The sequence below is a fragment of the Protopterus annectens genome, chromosome 1.part1 (assembly GCF_019279795.1).
Source record: "Protopterus annectens isolate FY-2018-M chromosome 1.part1, PAN1.0, whole genome shotgun sequence".
NCBI classification, from domain to species: Eukaryota; Metazoa; Chordata; order Ceratodontiformes; family Protopteridae; genus Protopterus; species Protopterus annectens.
Genome location: NC_056726.1, coordinates 1119381478 through 1119396875, shown reverse-complemented (window position 1 = coordinate 1119396875; position 15398 = coordinate 1119381478). Strand labels below are relative to the sequence as shown.

Here is a 15398-nt window from a genome sequence, read left to right as displayed (position 1 = left end):
CTTCTTCTCCAGTGAATTAGTCATGTTCATTGGTAGTCAATTGTTAAGATTTAGATATCTTTGGATGATCATGTTTTTTTCAGTATACCAACAGAAACCAATTTTCTTAATCAGCAGTGCAAATCACAGAACATTGTAACACATAATGAAATTTTCCACAAGTGGTGATTCACATATAAAGGAATATTGTTTGAGTGTTGTCTGCCGTTGAAAATATGTCAAAATACAACACTGGTATGCACCGCACTGATGACAAGGAAGTTCATTACATGTTTTATATTCTATTGTTACATTCGCTATTATATAACATCAGCCACAGACTGCTGCCATCATCATTGATCACTGATATCACTACACTCAGTGACTACAGTGTCTTATGTACGGAGAGACACAAAAGTCGTAAAGTTACAGACCTTGAAGGCAGAAATGAGGGCAATGGGTTCCAGTACTAGTAGGAGAAATATGTCTTATTAAAAAGCATTTGCAGTCTTATTTAAATGTACTGCCAATGCATGTAACATCATATGAATTTCAGAAAAAGTCAAATCTGGGCACGTTGCAGGTGCTGCAAGAAGCCCTTGTGGCTAGCATCAAAGACTGAAACAATACTAATTACATGAACCTTACTCATACCTTGATTTAGAAATTGGGTCCATTCCCATCATGGAATTTGAAACCCAAAATAATTGCAAACACTAAACCATCAAAAGATAACAGTCTTTCTTCTTTTGGCAGTTTGAGGGTGCTACAGTAGAACAACAGTTTGCGGAGCAATTGGCAGTGGAGTTTTACGGTGTTCAGTTGCCAGCCCAGCACCCAACCTTCCTCAGAAGGCGTGCGCGCGCACACACAGACACACACACACACACACACACACATCTAGGGCCACTTTAGAGTGTCTAATCCACCTACAGCATATCTTTGGGATGTGAGAGGAAACAGGAGCAGCCATAGAAAACCACACGTCCACAGGGAGGACATGCAGACTCCGCACAGAAAGCACCCTAGTCGAGAATCAAACCAGGAAACTTCTGTTGTGAGGCAGCAATGCTAACTGTTGAACCACCACCACCACCCTATCAAATGATAACATTCTTTATAAACTTTAAAACAAGTTATAATTCAACTCAAAAAGTCAGATAGAAATGTTTAGCAGCTTCTTAAGGTGTCTAACTTGCAGACAACATCATCAGCCAAGGGTCTATATTCTAATAGAGGGCTTTAATCCCTTGTTCTTCTTCCACTACTCTTGGTAACAAAAAACATCAGATTCCTGTAGGTAGTAGTATGCCTATAAAGTGCATTGCTACTAGAAGGGATATGTTTTATATTTCAAATGTAAGCTTTCGAAGATATAAGGATAACTTTAAGGGAAGCAATTATTTGTTCATCTGTCTGAAGTTTGATCTGGCTTGTTGCTTAAGTTTTAATTTTGTTTGCTATCATAAGAAAAAAATTATTACAAGTAATCATGAAATAATTGTAGGATGTATAGACCTGGGTAAAGTGTTGTGTTAAGTCCCAATGAATGTAGGCCAAAGGTATATTAATTCAAATGTTCTGTTTGGGTTGGGAGGGTGGCCTAATGGTTAAGGTGTTTGCCTTACAAACACAAGTTGCAGGTTTTGAGGCTCACAAGGGATAATTGGCTAGGCTTAAAATGGCTCACAAGGGCAGTTAGCTTAGTACTAACTTATGAACCTATAAAGACAAGTTGGTTTAAGTAGGAAATAAGTGACAAGTACAGGAAAGACTGCCAAGCAAAGCTAGTTACATATTCCACTGGCAAACAGAGTTTATAATTATTTTAGTTTCCCAAAGATTCCCTGAGAAAGTTTTCACGTAGTTCTGTTGTGCCATTTTGTTTTTGTGTTGTTACAGTATTATAAAATTTCAGTATACTATTTTTATTCCTAAAAGTGGAGAAATTGTATTACAACATCATGACAAATGATATCATGCACTTTAACATTCTTATTTTTTTTCCCTTGGCAACAGGTAACATTCCCTTACCATTACGTCTTGTGAATGGAACCAATCGCTGTTCTGGTCGAGTTGAGATTTATTACAAGTCACAGTGGGGTACTGTGTGTGATGACGGATGGGATATAAATGATGCCAATGTTGTCTGCAGAGAAGTTGGTTGTGGACAGGCTGTTTCTGCCATGGGAAATGCATATTTTGGAAAGGGCTCAGGTCCTATTACTCTGGATGATGTCCACTGTAGAGGGAGTGAATCTCTTCTTTCAGATTGTTCAGCCAGTACACTTCTGCAGCACAACTGCGGTCACTCTGAAGATGCTGGTGTCACTTGTAAAGGTATGAAACAACTGTTTGTCTTAATCTTATTTCAGTTTAATCAGAGAACGATAATAAATGAAGTACAAAATACCACACTGTTGGACCACTAGTTTGCCTTCTTTTCCAGTAAATTCGCCATGTTTATTTGTGGTCATATGTTAAGATTCAGATATATTTGTATAATCGTGTTTTTTTCAGTATACCAACAGATACCAGTTTTCTTAATCAGCAGTACAAATCACAGAACATTGTAACACATAATGAAATTTTCCACAAGTGGTGATTCACATATAAAGGAATATAGTTTGAGTGTTGTCTGCCATTGAAAATATGTCAAAATACAACACTGTTGTGCACCGCACTGATGACAAGGAAGTTCATTACAAATTTTATATTCTATTGTTACATTCGCTATTATATAACATCAGCCACAGACTGCTGCCATCATCATTGATCACTGATATCACTACACTCAGTGACTACAGTGTCTTATGTACGGAGAGACACAAAAGTCGTAAAATTACAGACCTTGAAGGCAGAAATGAGGGCAATGGGTTCTAGTACTAGTAAGAGAAATACATCGCATAAAAAAGCATTTGCAGTCTTATTTAAATGTACTGCCAATAAATGTAACATCATATGAATTTCAGAAAAAGTCAAATCTGGGCACGTTGCAGGTGCTGCAAGGAGCACTTTTGCCTAGCATCAAAGATTGAAACAATACTAATTTTATGAACCTTACTCATACCTTTATTTAGAAATTGGCTCCATTCCTATCATGGAATTTGAAACCCAAAATTATTGCAGACACTAAACCATCAAATGATAGCAGTCTTTTTTTCTTTTGGCAGTTAGAGGTCGCCCCAGTTGAACAACAGTTTGCAGAACGACTGGCACGGTAGTTGTACAGTGTTCAGACGCTAGTCCAGCACCCAGCCTTCCAAAGAAGGCACCCACACACACACACACACACACACACACACACACACACACACACACACACACACACACACACACCCCTAGGGCCACTTTAGAGTGCCTAATCCACCTACAGCGTCAGCATATCTTTGCGAAGTGGGAGGAAACTGGAGCAGCTGGAGGAAACCACACAACCTCAGGGAGGACAAGCAGACTGTGCACAGAAGGCACCACAATCAAGAATCAAACCAGGAAACTTTTGCTGTGAGGCAGCAATGCTAACTGTTGAACCACCACCGCCGCCCTATCAAATGATAACAGTCTTTAAAAACTTTAAAACAAGTTATGATTCAACTCAAATAGTCACACAGAAGTGTTTAACAGCTTCTTAAGGTGTCTAACTTGCAGTCAACCTAATCAGCCAAGGGTCTATATTCTAACAGCGGCCTATAATCCCTTTTACTTCTTCCATTACTCTTGGAAACAAAAACAGATTCCTGTAGGTAGTGGTATGCCTATAAAGTGCATTATTACTAGAAGGGATATGTTTTATAGTCCAAATGTAAGAGTTTGAAGACATGAGGATAACTTTAAGGGAGGCAGTTATTTATTCATCTGTCTTAAATTTGATCTGACTTGTTGCTTAAGTTTTAATTTTGTTTACTATGATAAGAAACAAATTATTACAAGCAATCATGAAGTAATTGTAGGAGGTATAGACCTGGGTAAAGTGGTGTGTTAAGTCCCAGTGAATGTAGACCAAAGGAAAGTTAATTCAAATTTTCTTTTGGTAAAGGCAAGCCGGTTTAAGTAGGAAATAAGTGACAAGAACAGAAGACTATTAAGTAAAGCTAGTTACATATTCCACTGTCAAAGAGTGTTTATAATTATTTTAGTTTCTCAGAGATGCCCTGAGAAAGTTTTCACATAGTTCTATTGTGCCATTTTGTTTTTTTGTTGTTACTGTATTATAAAAGTTGAGTATACTATTTTTTTATTCCTAAAAGTGGAGAAATTATATTACAACATCATGACAAATGATATCATGTACTTTAACATTATTTTTTCCCTTGGCAACAGGTAACATTCCCTTACCATTACGCCTTGTCAATGGAACCAGTCGCTGTTCTGGTCGAGTTGAGATTTATTACAAGTCACAGTGGGGTACTGTGTGTGATGATGGATGGGATATAAATGATGCCAATGTTGTCTGCAGAGAAGTTGGTTGTGGACAGGCTGTTTCTGCTGTAGGAAATGCATATTTTGGAAAAGGCTCAGGTCCTATTACTCTGGATGATGTCCACTGCAGAGGGAATGAATCTCTTCTTTCAGATTGTTCAGCCAGTACACTTCTGCAGCACAACTGCCAACACTCTGATGATGCTGGAGTCACTTGTAAAGGTATGAAACAACTGTTTGTCTTAATCTTATTTCAATTTAATCAGAAAACAATAATAAATGAAGTACAAAAGATCGCACTGTTGGACCACTAGTTTGCCTTCTTCTCCAGTAAATTAGCCATGTTCATTGGTGGTCACTTGTTAAGATTTATATATCTTTGGATGATCATGTTTTTTTCAGTATACCAACAGAAACCAATTTTCTTTATCAGCAGTACAAATCACAGAACATTGTAGCACATAATGAAATTTTCCCCAAGTGGTGATTCACATGTAAAGAAATATAGTTTGAGTGTTGTCTGCCGTTGAAAATATGTCAAAATACAACACTGTTGTGCACTGCACTGCACTGATGACAACGAGCTTCATAGGTGTTTACTAGCCTAATAGCCTTTACAAGCCTAGTCATACGATTACCCTGGCATAGTGCCACCCGACCTTGGTTCCCAGTGCCTCTGTTGAGCAGAGCCACTGTAGTTATCTCCGGGGTGAATTTTCTGCTTCCCATCCATTCATCAAGATTTCTCTTGAAGAGGGTCAGTGAGGTGCTCTGCTTGACATATATGGAAAGTCTGTTCAATAGCATGGGCAGTCTCTGGGTTACAAACCTGTCCCTCCAGCATGTTTGTTAATTGTGGTAATGAGGTTGAGGTCTCTGGAGCATGTGGTGTGGAAGGATTGGGATTTCTTTAGATGTAGCATTTCTAACAGAGCTGGGTCAGGCATGGCTTTGTAAGTCAAGCAGAGATCGCTTCTAAGTAGTTGATATGAGACAGAGAATAGTTGGAGTTTTTTTAGTCTGTCCATATAGAACAAGTGTTTAAGGCCTAGGATCCTCTTTGTGAAGTACTTTTGCATCCTCTACAGTTGTTGCAGGTGTCTAGAGAGGTACATGCCAAATGGGGCATTGCACTCAATGATTGGTCTAATGAGAGAAGAGTAGAGGGAGACAATGTCCTCCTTCTTCCTGGATGCAAAACCCTTAGTAATTAGATGTATCACATAGAAGGACTTCCTGACCATAGTGGTAATGTGGTGATCAGAAGAGAGGTTGCTGTCAACTTGTGTTCCCAGATCTCTTATAACGCCTTCTGTGTTCAGTGGACTAATATCAATGTGGTAATTCATGGAAATTAGGTTTTTCCCAAAGGGGATGACGACACATTTTTTGGCATTGAGGTTAAAGCCATGGTTCAGACACCAGTCGGTGGTCACAGTGAGGCCATTCTGTAGGATGTCAGCATCACTTGGTGAGTTATTAACAGCTCCCAACTTGCAATCATCTGCAAAATTTGTCACCCAGAGTCCCTTTGTGTTGGCCTGGACTTCAGATGAATAGATACCAAACAGGAGAGGACCCAGGACCAAACCCTGTGGGGCTACATTCTTGACTAATCAGCAGTCTGAGTGGAGTCAGCTACATTCACAATGTGGGTTATATCTGTGAGCCAGTTTGCAACCCACCTAGTGATACAGGGATTGATTCCAAGCTTAGTGAGTTTTTCTATGAAACCTGAGTGTGGAATGGTATCAAAAGCCTTGGCCACATCAAGGTAGGCTGCATGAACTACCTTGCCTTCATTCACAGCTTTGGTGACTGAGTCAAAGAAGTCAACCAAGTTGAGCAGGCATGATATACCGTTCACAAAACCAAATTGTGTGGGATCCAGAATTTGGAGATTCCCTATATCCTTATTAGGTCCATGATGATACATTCCATAGCTTTGCATATCAGACTCATCAGGCTAATGGGGCAATAGCTCCAAGGGATATAATCACTCCTCCTTTGTGGAGTGGGATGACTGTAGCAGTGTACCATTCGGCAGGAACAAAAGCCTGGGGTGAGGCTGTGATTGAAAAGGGCACACAGGTGAGGTGCCAGTTCACTCTGTAGTTCATGTAGAATACAACCAGGGATATTGTCAGGTCCCATAGAAGCTGGATTCTTGGCCTTGGACAGTGCTGTTTTATCCTCTGCTGCAGTAATACTGTGTGCTTGGCAATCTACTGGTATTGTGATGGATCCTTTGGGGGGAGGGGTAAAGTTGGCACTAAATCTGTCAGCCAGTATGCTGGCTATATCTGCTGGCTTGGTATAGGATGTACCATTATGAAGTAGCTCAGAGCAAATCTGGATATTTCCATGGAGATTCTTTACATAACTATAGAAGGCCTTGCGGTTGTCTTTACTATCTGCTACAATTCTGTTTTCATACCTAGTTTTAAAGGATTTGTTGAGGGAAACTCAGCTTTTTGTTGAGGGAGATAAGGGAGTTTTTCCAGTCTTGAGACTTCACCTTATTCTGCATCAGTTTCCTCCTTCTGTTGTAGAGCTTGTTTATGGCAGGGGACCACCAGATTGGCTTCCTTTTTTTGTAGGAGAGTGTCTTGGTTCTATTGGGTATGGTGAGATCCATGCATTTGTGTACGTGTTCGTACAGTGCATTGGCGTATGATTCTGCAGCCACGCAACTATTCTCCTTTTGCATTCATGCTGTGAAGTTAGTCACCTCTGTTTTTAGGATCCCAAAGTTAGCTTTGAAGAAGATTTTAATGGTGGGGGGGGGGGGGGGTTATGGATTTCCAAGGTGATTAGTTTGTGGTCAGATTTAACCAGGGAGGACCTGACTACTGGTGTAGAGCAATGGTCGCCCATGTTAATAATTGCCAGGTCAAGGATGTTGCTACCTCTAGTAGGGGTAAGAAAGTGCTGGTCCCGGGCTCTGGGATTAATTAACTCCAGGAAACACTGGATAAGTGTATTGGTACATGAGTAGTATACCCAGTTAATGTTGGTGTAGTTGAAATTGACTAGTAACAGAGTGTTAGGTTTGACACTAATTTTCTCCAGGGTGCTTAGAAACGTGGAGTGCAACTTTTGGGACATTGTTGGGGACCTATAGTAGGCTATGACCTGAATCACTGTTTTACCCAATGTTAGCTGCACCTGAAGTATCTCTGATGCATTATATTTGGCTACCAACCTGGAGGTGTGCGCATCCTTTATGAATATGGGAACAGCATCGCCTTTGGAGCTTCGGTCCAAGTTCTGAGGCTGAAAGGTGTGGAATAAGTTATAGCCTGGTAGTGCAGGGGTGCTTTCTGCTGCCTTAAACCAGGTCTCTGTTACAGCGCAAATGTCTCCATTTTAAGGAGTGCCTCGAGTGAGTGTATTTTGTGATTTACACTTCTAGTGTTAAGCAACATGACCATCAGATTGCATTTGTTTGTAGCTGTTACAGTGGTAATTTGGTCTTTGGAACACTAACTAAAGAATGCACTATAGATGTGGCAAGAGCCTTGGCCAATATCCGGAAGTCCAGCGGTGATAGATGCAGGCAATCTCTGGCAAAGCATTGAGGTCTGTCAGTCATGTCATCCCAGGTAGACAGATAGTGGATCCCCTTAGAATGACACCAGAAACTTAGCCAATTGTTGAAATCAATAATTTTCTGCCTGTACTGTGGTATCATTCTGGGTGATGGTAGGATGCTGCTCAGGGCTAGGGTCATACCCGCCTGGGCTACTAAATCTGAGAGCTCCTCCATGTCTGTTTTCATGTAGTCCAGGGAGGTACATCTCAGGTCTTTCACAAACACATGTACAATGACAGAGTCATATTTGTACCTGTTGTTGAATGATCTGAATGCGCGTGTTATGTGTCAGGTCCTGGCACCTGGCAGCCAGCTGAATGTTACTTTCTCCTTACTCAGCCTAGTGAGTGGGACCTATGACTAGTGTGTTGGGCATACTGTTTTGCCTTAGGGGCTTTGGTTGAATGGCACAATGTTTAGGAGAGTTATGTGTCTCATGATTTGTGTTGTGTTGTGGGGGGGTCAAGTGCATTTCTGCCTTGGAGATCGCTGCTGCTTTAGTAGATTTTATTGAGAGCCTCCGCAAAGGTGGGTGTGTGGTTTATGTTATTATGTGAAGGCAGTGTTGGTGTGTGTTTCAGAGGGCTATGTGTTTGATATGGTGTGCAAGTGTCGACCTTCTCTCTTGACTAGCTATTCCAGTCTTGGCTGAAGCGTGCGTGGCTTCCAATTTGGATATGTAAGTGCATCTCCCAAAAGTCTCGGTATTGGAAGGTAAGAGGAGAACGTTGTCAATGTACATGAGATAGTTGCTACATTGCCTCAGGATGCCCAAGTTCACCAGGTTAGAAGGAGAAAGCACAGGGAACTGACCTTTAGACATGCCTGAAAGTACTAGATCTGTTTCCGTGTAGAACGTTTAGTGCTGGTAACACTTGTACGCTATAATAATTGCTACAAGACATCTGGTAAAGTGCTAGACTAATAAGCTAGTATAAGTGCAGGAGAGGAGAGAACTAACAGATTTAAGGGAAAAATTGGAGAGCAGACTCTGACACCAATTAGAAGCTTACAAACAGTCCTGGATACAGCAAGTCTGTATCTGGACTAGACTAGTTACAAGAAAGGTGGGAAACAAGAGCAAACATGGGCCTTTAAACTGGAAAGTTGGGAGAGATGGAAAAAGCAGTCCAAATGGCCAATAAATTACAATTTCTGGGTGAGGAACCACTCCTCTCGTGGTAGATAGGCTACCTAGTGCTTACCACTACCACTGATAAGCTAGAGGGCTTCCCTCCAACATAGAAAGGCTTGGGGGGGTAGGGGCTCAGAAGCTCACAGTCTTGGAAACAGCAAATCTGTATCTGGACTAGATTAGTTACAGAAAAGGGGGGAAACAAGCATGAACACAGGCTTTTAAGTCAGACATTTGAAAGAGATGGAAGAAACTGCCGAAAAGGCCAATAAACCACAAATCTGGACCAGAAACCACTCCTCTTGTAGTAGATAGGCAACCTTATGCTTAACACTCCCACTAATAAGCTAGAAGGCTTCCCTCCAACACAGAAAGGCTTGGGGGACTCTGAAGCTTACAAAAATGCCTGGATACAGAAAATTTGTATCTGGACTAGACCAGTTACAGGAAAGGGGGGATACAAGTGCAATTGCGGGCTTTTAAATCAGAACGTTGAGAGAGATAGAAAAACTGCCCAAACGGCCAATAACTACAATTTTTGGGCCCAGAAACCACTCCTTATCTGGTAGATAGGTTAGCTAGTGCTTACCACTCCCACTGATAAGCTAGAATGCTTCCCTCCAACACAGAATGGCTTGATGGGGGGCTCAGGAGCTTGCAAACAGTCCTGGATACAGCAAATCTGTACCTGAACTAGACTAGTTACAGAAAAGGAGGGATACAAGTGCAAATGCGGGCTTCTTTTGAGTTTTATTATTTTCTGTTGTTACATTAGCTATTATACAATGTCAGCCGCAGAACTCTGTCATCATTGATCAATGAAATCACTACACCCAGTGACTATATTGTCTTATGTATGCAGAGGCACAAAAGTCATAAAATTACAGACCTTGAAGGCAGTAAGGAGGCCAATGGGTTCCAGCAGTAGTAGGACAAATATGTCTCATGACAAAGCATTTGCAGTCTTATTTAAATGTGCTGCCAATACATGTAACATCGTATGAATTTCAGAAAAAAATCAAATCTTGGCTCGTTGCATGTGCTGCAAAAAGCACTTTTAGCTAGCATCAAAGATTGAAACAATACTAATTTCATGAACATTACTCATACCTTGATTTAGAAATTGGGTCCATTCCCATCATGGAATTTGAAACCAAAAATGATTGCAGACACTAAACCATCAAATGATAACAGTCTTTCTTCTTTTACCAGTTAGAGGTTGCTACAGTGGAACAACAGTTTGCAGAACGATTGGCAGTGGAGTTTTACTGTGTTCAGATGGCAGCCCAGCAACCAACATTTCACAGAAAGTGCACACACACACACACACACACACACACACACACACACACACACACACACACACACACACACACACACACACACACACACACACACACACACCTAGAGTGTCTAATCCACCTACAGTATGTCTTTGGGATGTGGGAGGAAACTGGAGCAGCTGGAGGAAACCACGTGACCACAGGGAGGACATGCAGACTCCGCACAGAAAGCACCCCAGTCAAGAATCAAACCAGGAAACTAATGCTGTGAGGCAGCAATGCTAATTGTTGCACCACCACCACCGCCTATCAAATGATAACAATCTTTGAAAACGTTAAAACAATTTATGATTCCACTCAAAAAGTCACACAGAAATGTTTAACAGCTTCATAAGGTGTTTAACTTGCAGTCAACCTAATCAGCCAAGGGTCTATATTCTAACAGAGGCCTTTAATCCCTTCTTCTTTCATTACTCTTGGTAACAAAAACCTCAGATTCCTGTAGGTAGTGGTATGCCTATAAAGTGCATTATTACTAGAAGGGATATGTTTTATAGTCCAAATGTAAGAGTTTGAAGACATGAGGATAACTTTAAGGGAAGCAGTTATGTATTCATCTGTCTGAAATTTGATCTGGCTTGTTGTTTAAGTTTTAATTTTGTTTGCTATCATAGGAAACAAATTATTACAATAATCCTGAAATAACTGTAGGAGGTATAGACCTGGGTAAAGTGATGTTTTAAGTTCAAGTGAATGTAGGCTAATAGAATGCTAATTCAAATTTTCTGTTTGAAAAGGCAAGCTGATTTAAGTAGGAAATAAGTGACAAGACCAGGAAAGACTACCAAGCAAAGCTAGCTACATATTCCACTGGCAAACAGAGTTTATAATTATTTCAAATTCTCAAAGATGCCCTGAGAAAGTTTTCACATAGTTTTGTTGTGCCATTTTGTTTTTGTGTTGTTACTGTATTATAAAAGTTCAGTATACTATTTTTTATTCCAAAAAGTGGAGAAATTGTATTACAACATCATGACAAATGATATCAGGCACTTTAACATTTTTTTTTTTTTCCGTTGGCAACAGGTAACATTCCTTTACCATTACGTCTTGTCAATGGAACCAATCGCTGTTCTGGTCGAGTTGAGATTTATTACAAGTCACAGTGGGGTACTGTGTGTGATGACGGATGGGATATAAATGATGCCAACGTTGTCTGCAGAGAAGTTGGTTGTGGACAGGCTGTTTCTGCCGTTGGAAATGCATATTTTGGAAAGGGTTCAGGTCCTATTACTCTGGATGATGTCCAGTGCAGAGGGAATGAATCTCTTCTTTCAGATTGTTCAGCCAGTACACTTCTGCAGCACAACTGCCAACACTCTGATGATGCTGGCATCACTTGTAAAGGTATGAAACAACTGCTTGTCTTAATCTTATTTCAGTTTAATCAGAGAACGATAATTAATGAAGTACAAAATACCGCACTGTAGAACCACTAGTTTGCCTTCTTCTCCAGTAAGTTAGTCATGTTCGTTGGTGGTCACATGTTAAGATTTAGATATCTTTGGATGATCATGTTTTTTTCAGTATACCAACAGAAACCAATTTTCTTAATCAGCAGTACAAATCATAGAACATTGTAACACATAATGAAATTTTCCCCAAGTGGTGATTCACATATAAAGAAATATAGTTTGAGTGTTGTCTGCCATTGAAAACATGTCAAAATTCAACACTGTTGTGCACCGCACTGATGACAACGAGGTTCATAGGTTCATAGGTGTGTACTTGGCTAATGGCCCCGGGGCCTTTACAAGCCTAGCCATACGATTACCCTGGCATAGTGCCACCCAACCTTGGTTCCTAGTGCCTCTGTTGAGTAGAGCCACTGTAGTTATCTCCAGGGTGAATTTTCTGTTTCCCATCCACTAATCAAGATTTCCCTTAAAGAGGGTCAGTGAGGTGCTCTGCTTGACAGGTATGGGAAGTCTGTTCAATAGCAAGGGCAGTCTCTGGGTTATGAACCTGTCCCTCCAGCATGTTCGTTAATTGTGGTAATGAGGTTGAGGTCTCTGGAGTGTGTGGTATGGAAGGATTGGGATTTCTTTAGATGTAGCATTTCTAACAGAGCTGGGTCAGGCATGGCTTTGTAAGTCAAGCAGAGATCGCCTCTAAGTATTCGATATGAGACAGAGAATAGTTGGAGTTTTCTGAGTCTGTCCATATAGGACAAGTGTTTAAGGCCTAGGATCCTCTTTGTGAGGTACTTTTGTGGCCTCTCCAGTTGTTGCCGGTGTCTAGTGAGGTACATGCCAAATGGGGCATTGTACTTGATGATTGTTCTAATGAGGGAAGAGTAGAGGGAGACAATGACCTACTTCTTCCTGGATGCAAAACCCTTAGTAATTAGATGTACCACATAGAAGGACTTTCTGACCATAGTGGCAATCAGAAAAGAGGTTGCTGTCAACTTGTGTTCCCAGATCTCTTATAATGCCTTTTGTGTTCAGTGGACTAACATCAATGTGGTAATTCATGGGAATGAGGTTTTTCCCAAAGGGGATGACGACACATTTTTTGGCATTGAGGTTAAGGCTATGGTTCAGACACCAGTCGTTGGTCACAGTGAGGCCATTCTGTAGGAAGTCAACATCACTTGGTGAGTTTATAACAGCTTCCAACTGGCAATCATCTGCAAACTTTGTCAGCCAGAGTCCCTTTGTGTTGGCCTGGACTTCAGAGGAGTAGATACCAAAAAGGAGAGGACCCAGGACCAAACCCTGTGGGGCTACACTCTTGACTAATCAGCAGTATGAGTGGAGTCAGCTACTTTCACAATATGGGTTCTATCTGTGAGCCAGTTTGCAACCCACCTAGTGATATAGAGATTGTTGCCAAGCTTAGTGAGTTTTTCTGTGAATGAACCTGTGTGGGGAATGGTATCAAAAGCCTTGGCCACATCAAGGTAGGCTGTATGAACCACCTTGCCTTCATTCACAACTTTGGTGACTGAGTCAAAGAAGTCGACCTAGTTGAGCAGGCATGATCTACCGTTCAGAAATCCAAGTTGTGTGGGATCCATAGTTTGGAGATTCCCTATATCTTTGTTTATTAGGTCCATGATGATACAGTCCATAGCTTTGCATATCGGACTCATCAGGCTAATGGGGCAATAACTCCAAGGAACATAGTCGCTCCTCCTTTGTGGAGTGGGATGAGTGTAGCAGTGTGCCATTCAGCAGGGACAAAAGCCTGGGTTAAAAGCTGTGATTGAACAGGGCACACAGGTGCGGTGCCAGTTCACTCTGTAGTTCATGTAGAACACAGCCAGGGATATTGTCAGGTCCCATAGTAGCTGTATTCTTGGCCTTAGACATTGCTGTTTTAACCTGCGCAGCAGTAATACTGTGTACCTGGCAATCTGCTGGTATTGTGATGAGTCCTTTGGGGGGAGAGGTAAAGTTGGCACTAAATCTGTCAGCCAGTATACTGGCAATATCTGTTGGCTCGGTATAGAAGGTACCATTGTACAGTAGCTCAGAGCAAATCTGGATATTTCCATGGAGATTCTTTACATAACTATAGAAGGCCTTGTGGTTGTCTTTACTATCTGCTACAATTCTGTTTTCATACCTAGCTTTAGAGGATTTGATGAGGGATCTCAGCTTTTTGTTGAGGCAGATAAGGGAGTTTTTCCAGTCTTGGGACTTCACCTAATTCTGCATCAGTTTCCTCCTTCTGTTGTAGAGCTTGTTTATGGCAGGGGACCACCAGATTGGCTTCCTTTTTTTGGAGAAGAGTGCCTTGGTTCTATTGGGTATGGTGAGATTCATGCATTTATGTACGTATTCGTACAGTGTATTAGCGTATGATTCTGCAGCCATGCAACTACTCTCCTTTTGAATGGGTGCTGTGAAGATAGCCACCTCTGTTTTTAGGATCCAAAAGTTAACTTTGGAGAAATTTTTCATAGTGGTTACCTTTGCTGGCTGGGTGAGAGGGATATGGATTTCCAAGGTGATTAGTTTGTGGTTGGATTTAACCAGGGAGGACCTGACTACTGTTGTAGAGCAATGGTCGCCCATGTTAGTAATTGCCAGGTCAAGGATGTTGCTACCTTTCATGGGGGTAAGAACAAGCTGGTCTAGGGCATTGGAATTAATTAATTCCAGGAAACACTGGGCAAGTTTATTGGTACATGAGTAGTATACCCAGTTAATGTAGGGTAGTTGAAATCGCCTAGTAATAGAGTGTTATTTTGGACCCCAATATTCTCCAGGGTGCTTAGAAATGTGGAGTGCAACTCTTGGGACATTGTTGTGGACCTATAGAAGGTTATAACCTGAATTGCTGTCTTACCCAATGTTAGCTGCACCTGAAGTATCTCTGATGCATTATATTTGGCTACCAGTCTGGAGGTGTGCGCATCCTTTAAGAATATGGGAACAGCATCGCTTTTGGAGCTTCGCTCCAAGTTCTGCAGCCAAAAGGTGTGAAATGAGTTATAGTCTGGTAGTGCAGGGGTGCTTTCTTCTGCCTTAAACCAGGTCTCTGTTACAGCACAAATGTTGATGTTCTCCATTTTAAGGAGTGCATTTTGTGATTTACACTTCTAGTGTTGAGCAACATGACCATCAGATTGCATTTGTTTGTAGCTGTTACTGTGGTAATTTGGTCTTTGGAACACCAACTAAAGAAGGCACTATAGATGTGGCAAGAGCCTTGGCCAGTATCCAGAAGCCCAGCATTGACAGATGCAGGCCATCTCTGGCAAAGCATCGAGGTCTGTCAGTCATGTCATACCAGGTAGACAGATACTGGATACCCGTAGAATGACACCAGAAACTTAGCCAATTGTTGAAATCAATAATTTTTTTGCTTGTACTGTGGTATCCTTCTGGGTGATGGTAAGATGCTGCTCAGGGCTAGGGTCATACTCGCCTGGGCTACAACATCTGAGAGCTCCTCCATGCCTGTTTTCATGTAG

General features: G+C 41.3%; 1 protein-coding gene across 1 annotated transcript in view; it reads left to right on the top strand.

Moving 5' to 3' along the window:
* LOC122815615 (deleted in malignant brain tumors 1 protein-like) overlaps window positions 1-15398 on the top strand; it is a 949251-nt gene that overhangs the window by 489440 nt on the left and 444413 nt on the right. Inside the window, 3 exon segments of the mRNA XM_044088272.1 lie at window positions 1999-2319; window positions 4300-4620; window positions 11498-11818. Of these exon segments, the coding sequence (XP_043944207.1) occupies window positions 1999-2319; window positions 4300-4620; window positions 11498-11818 (963 nt within the window).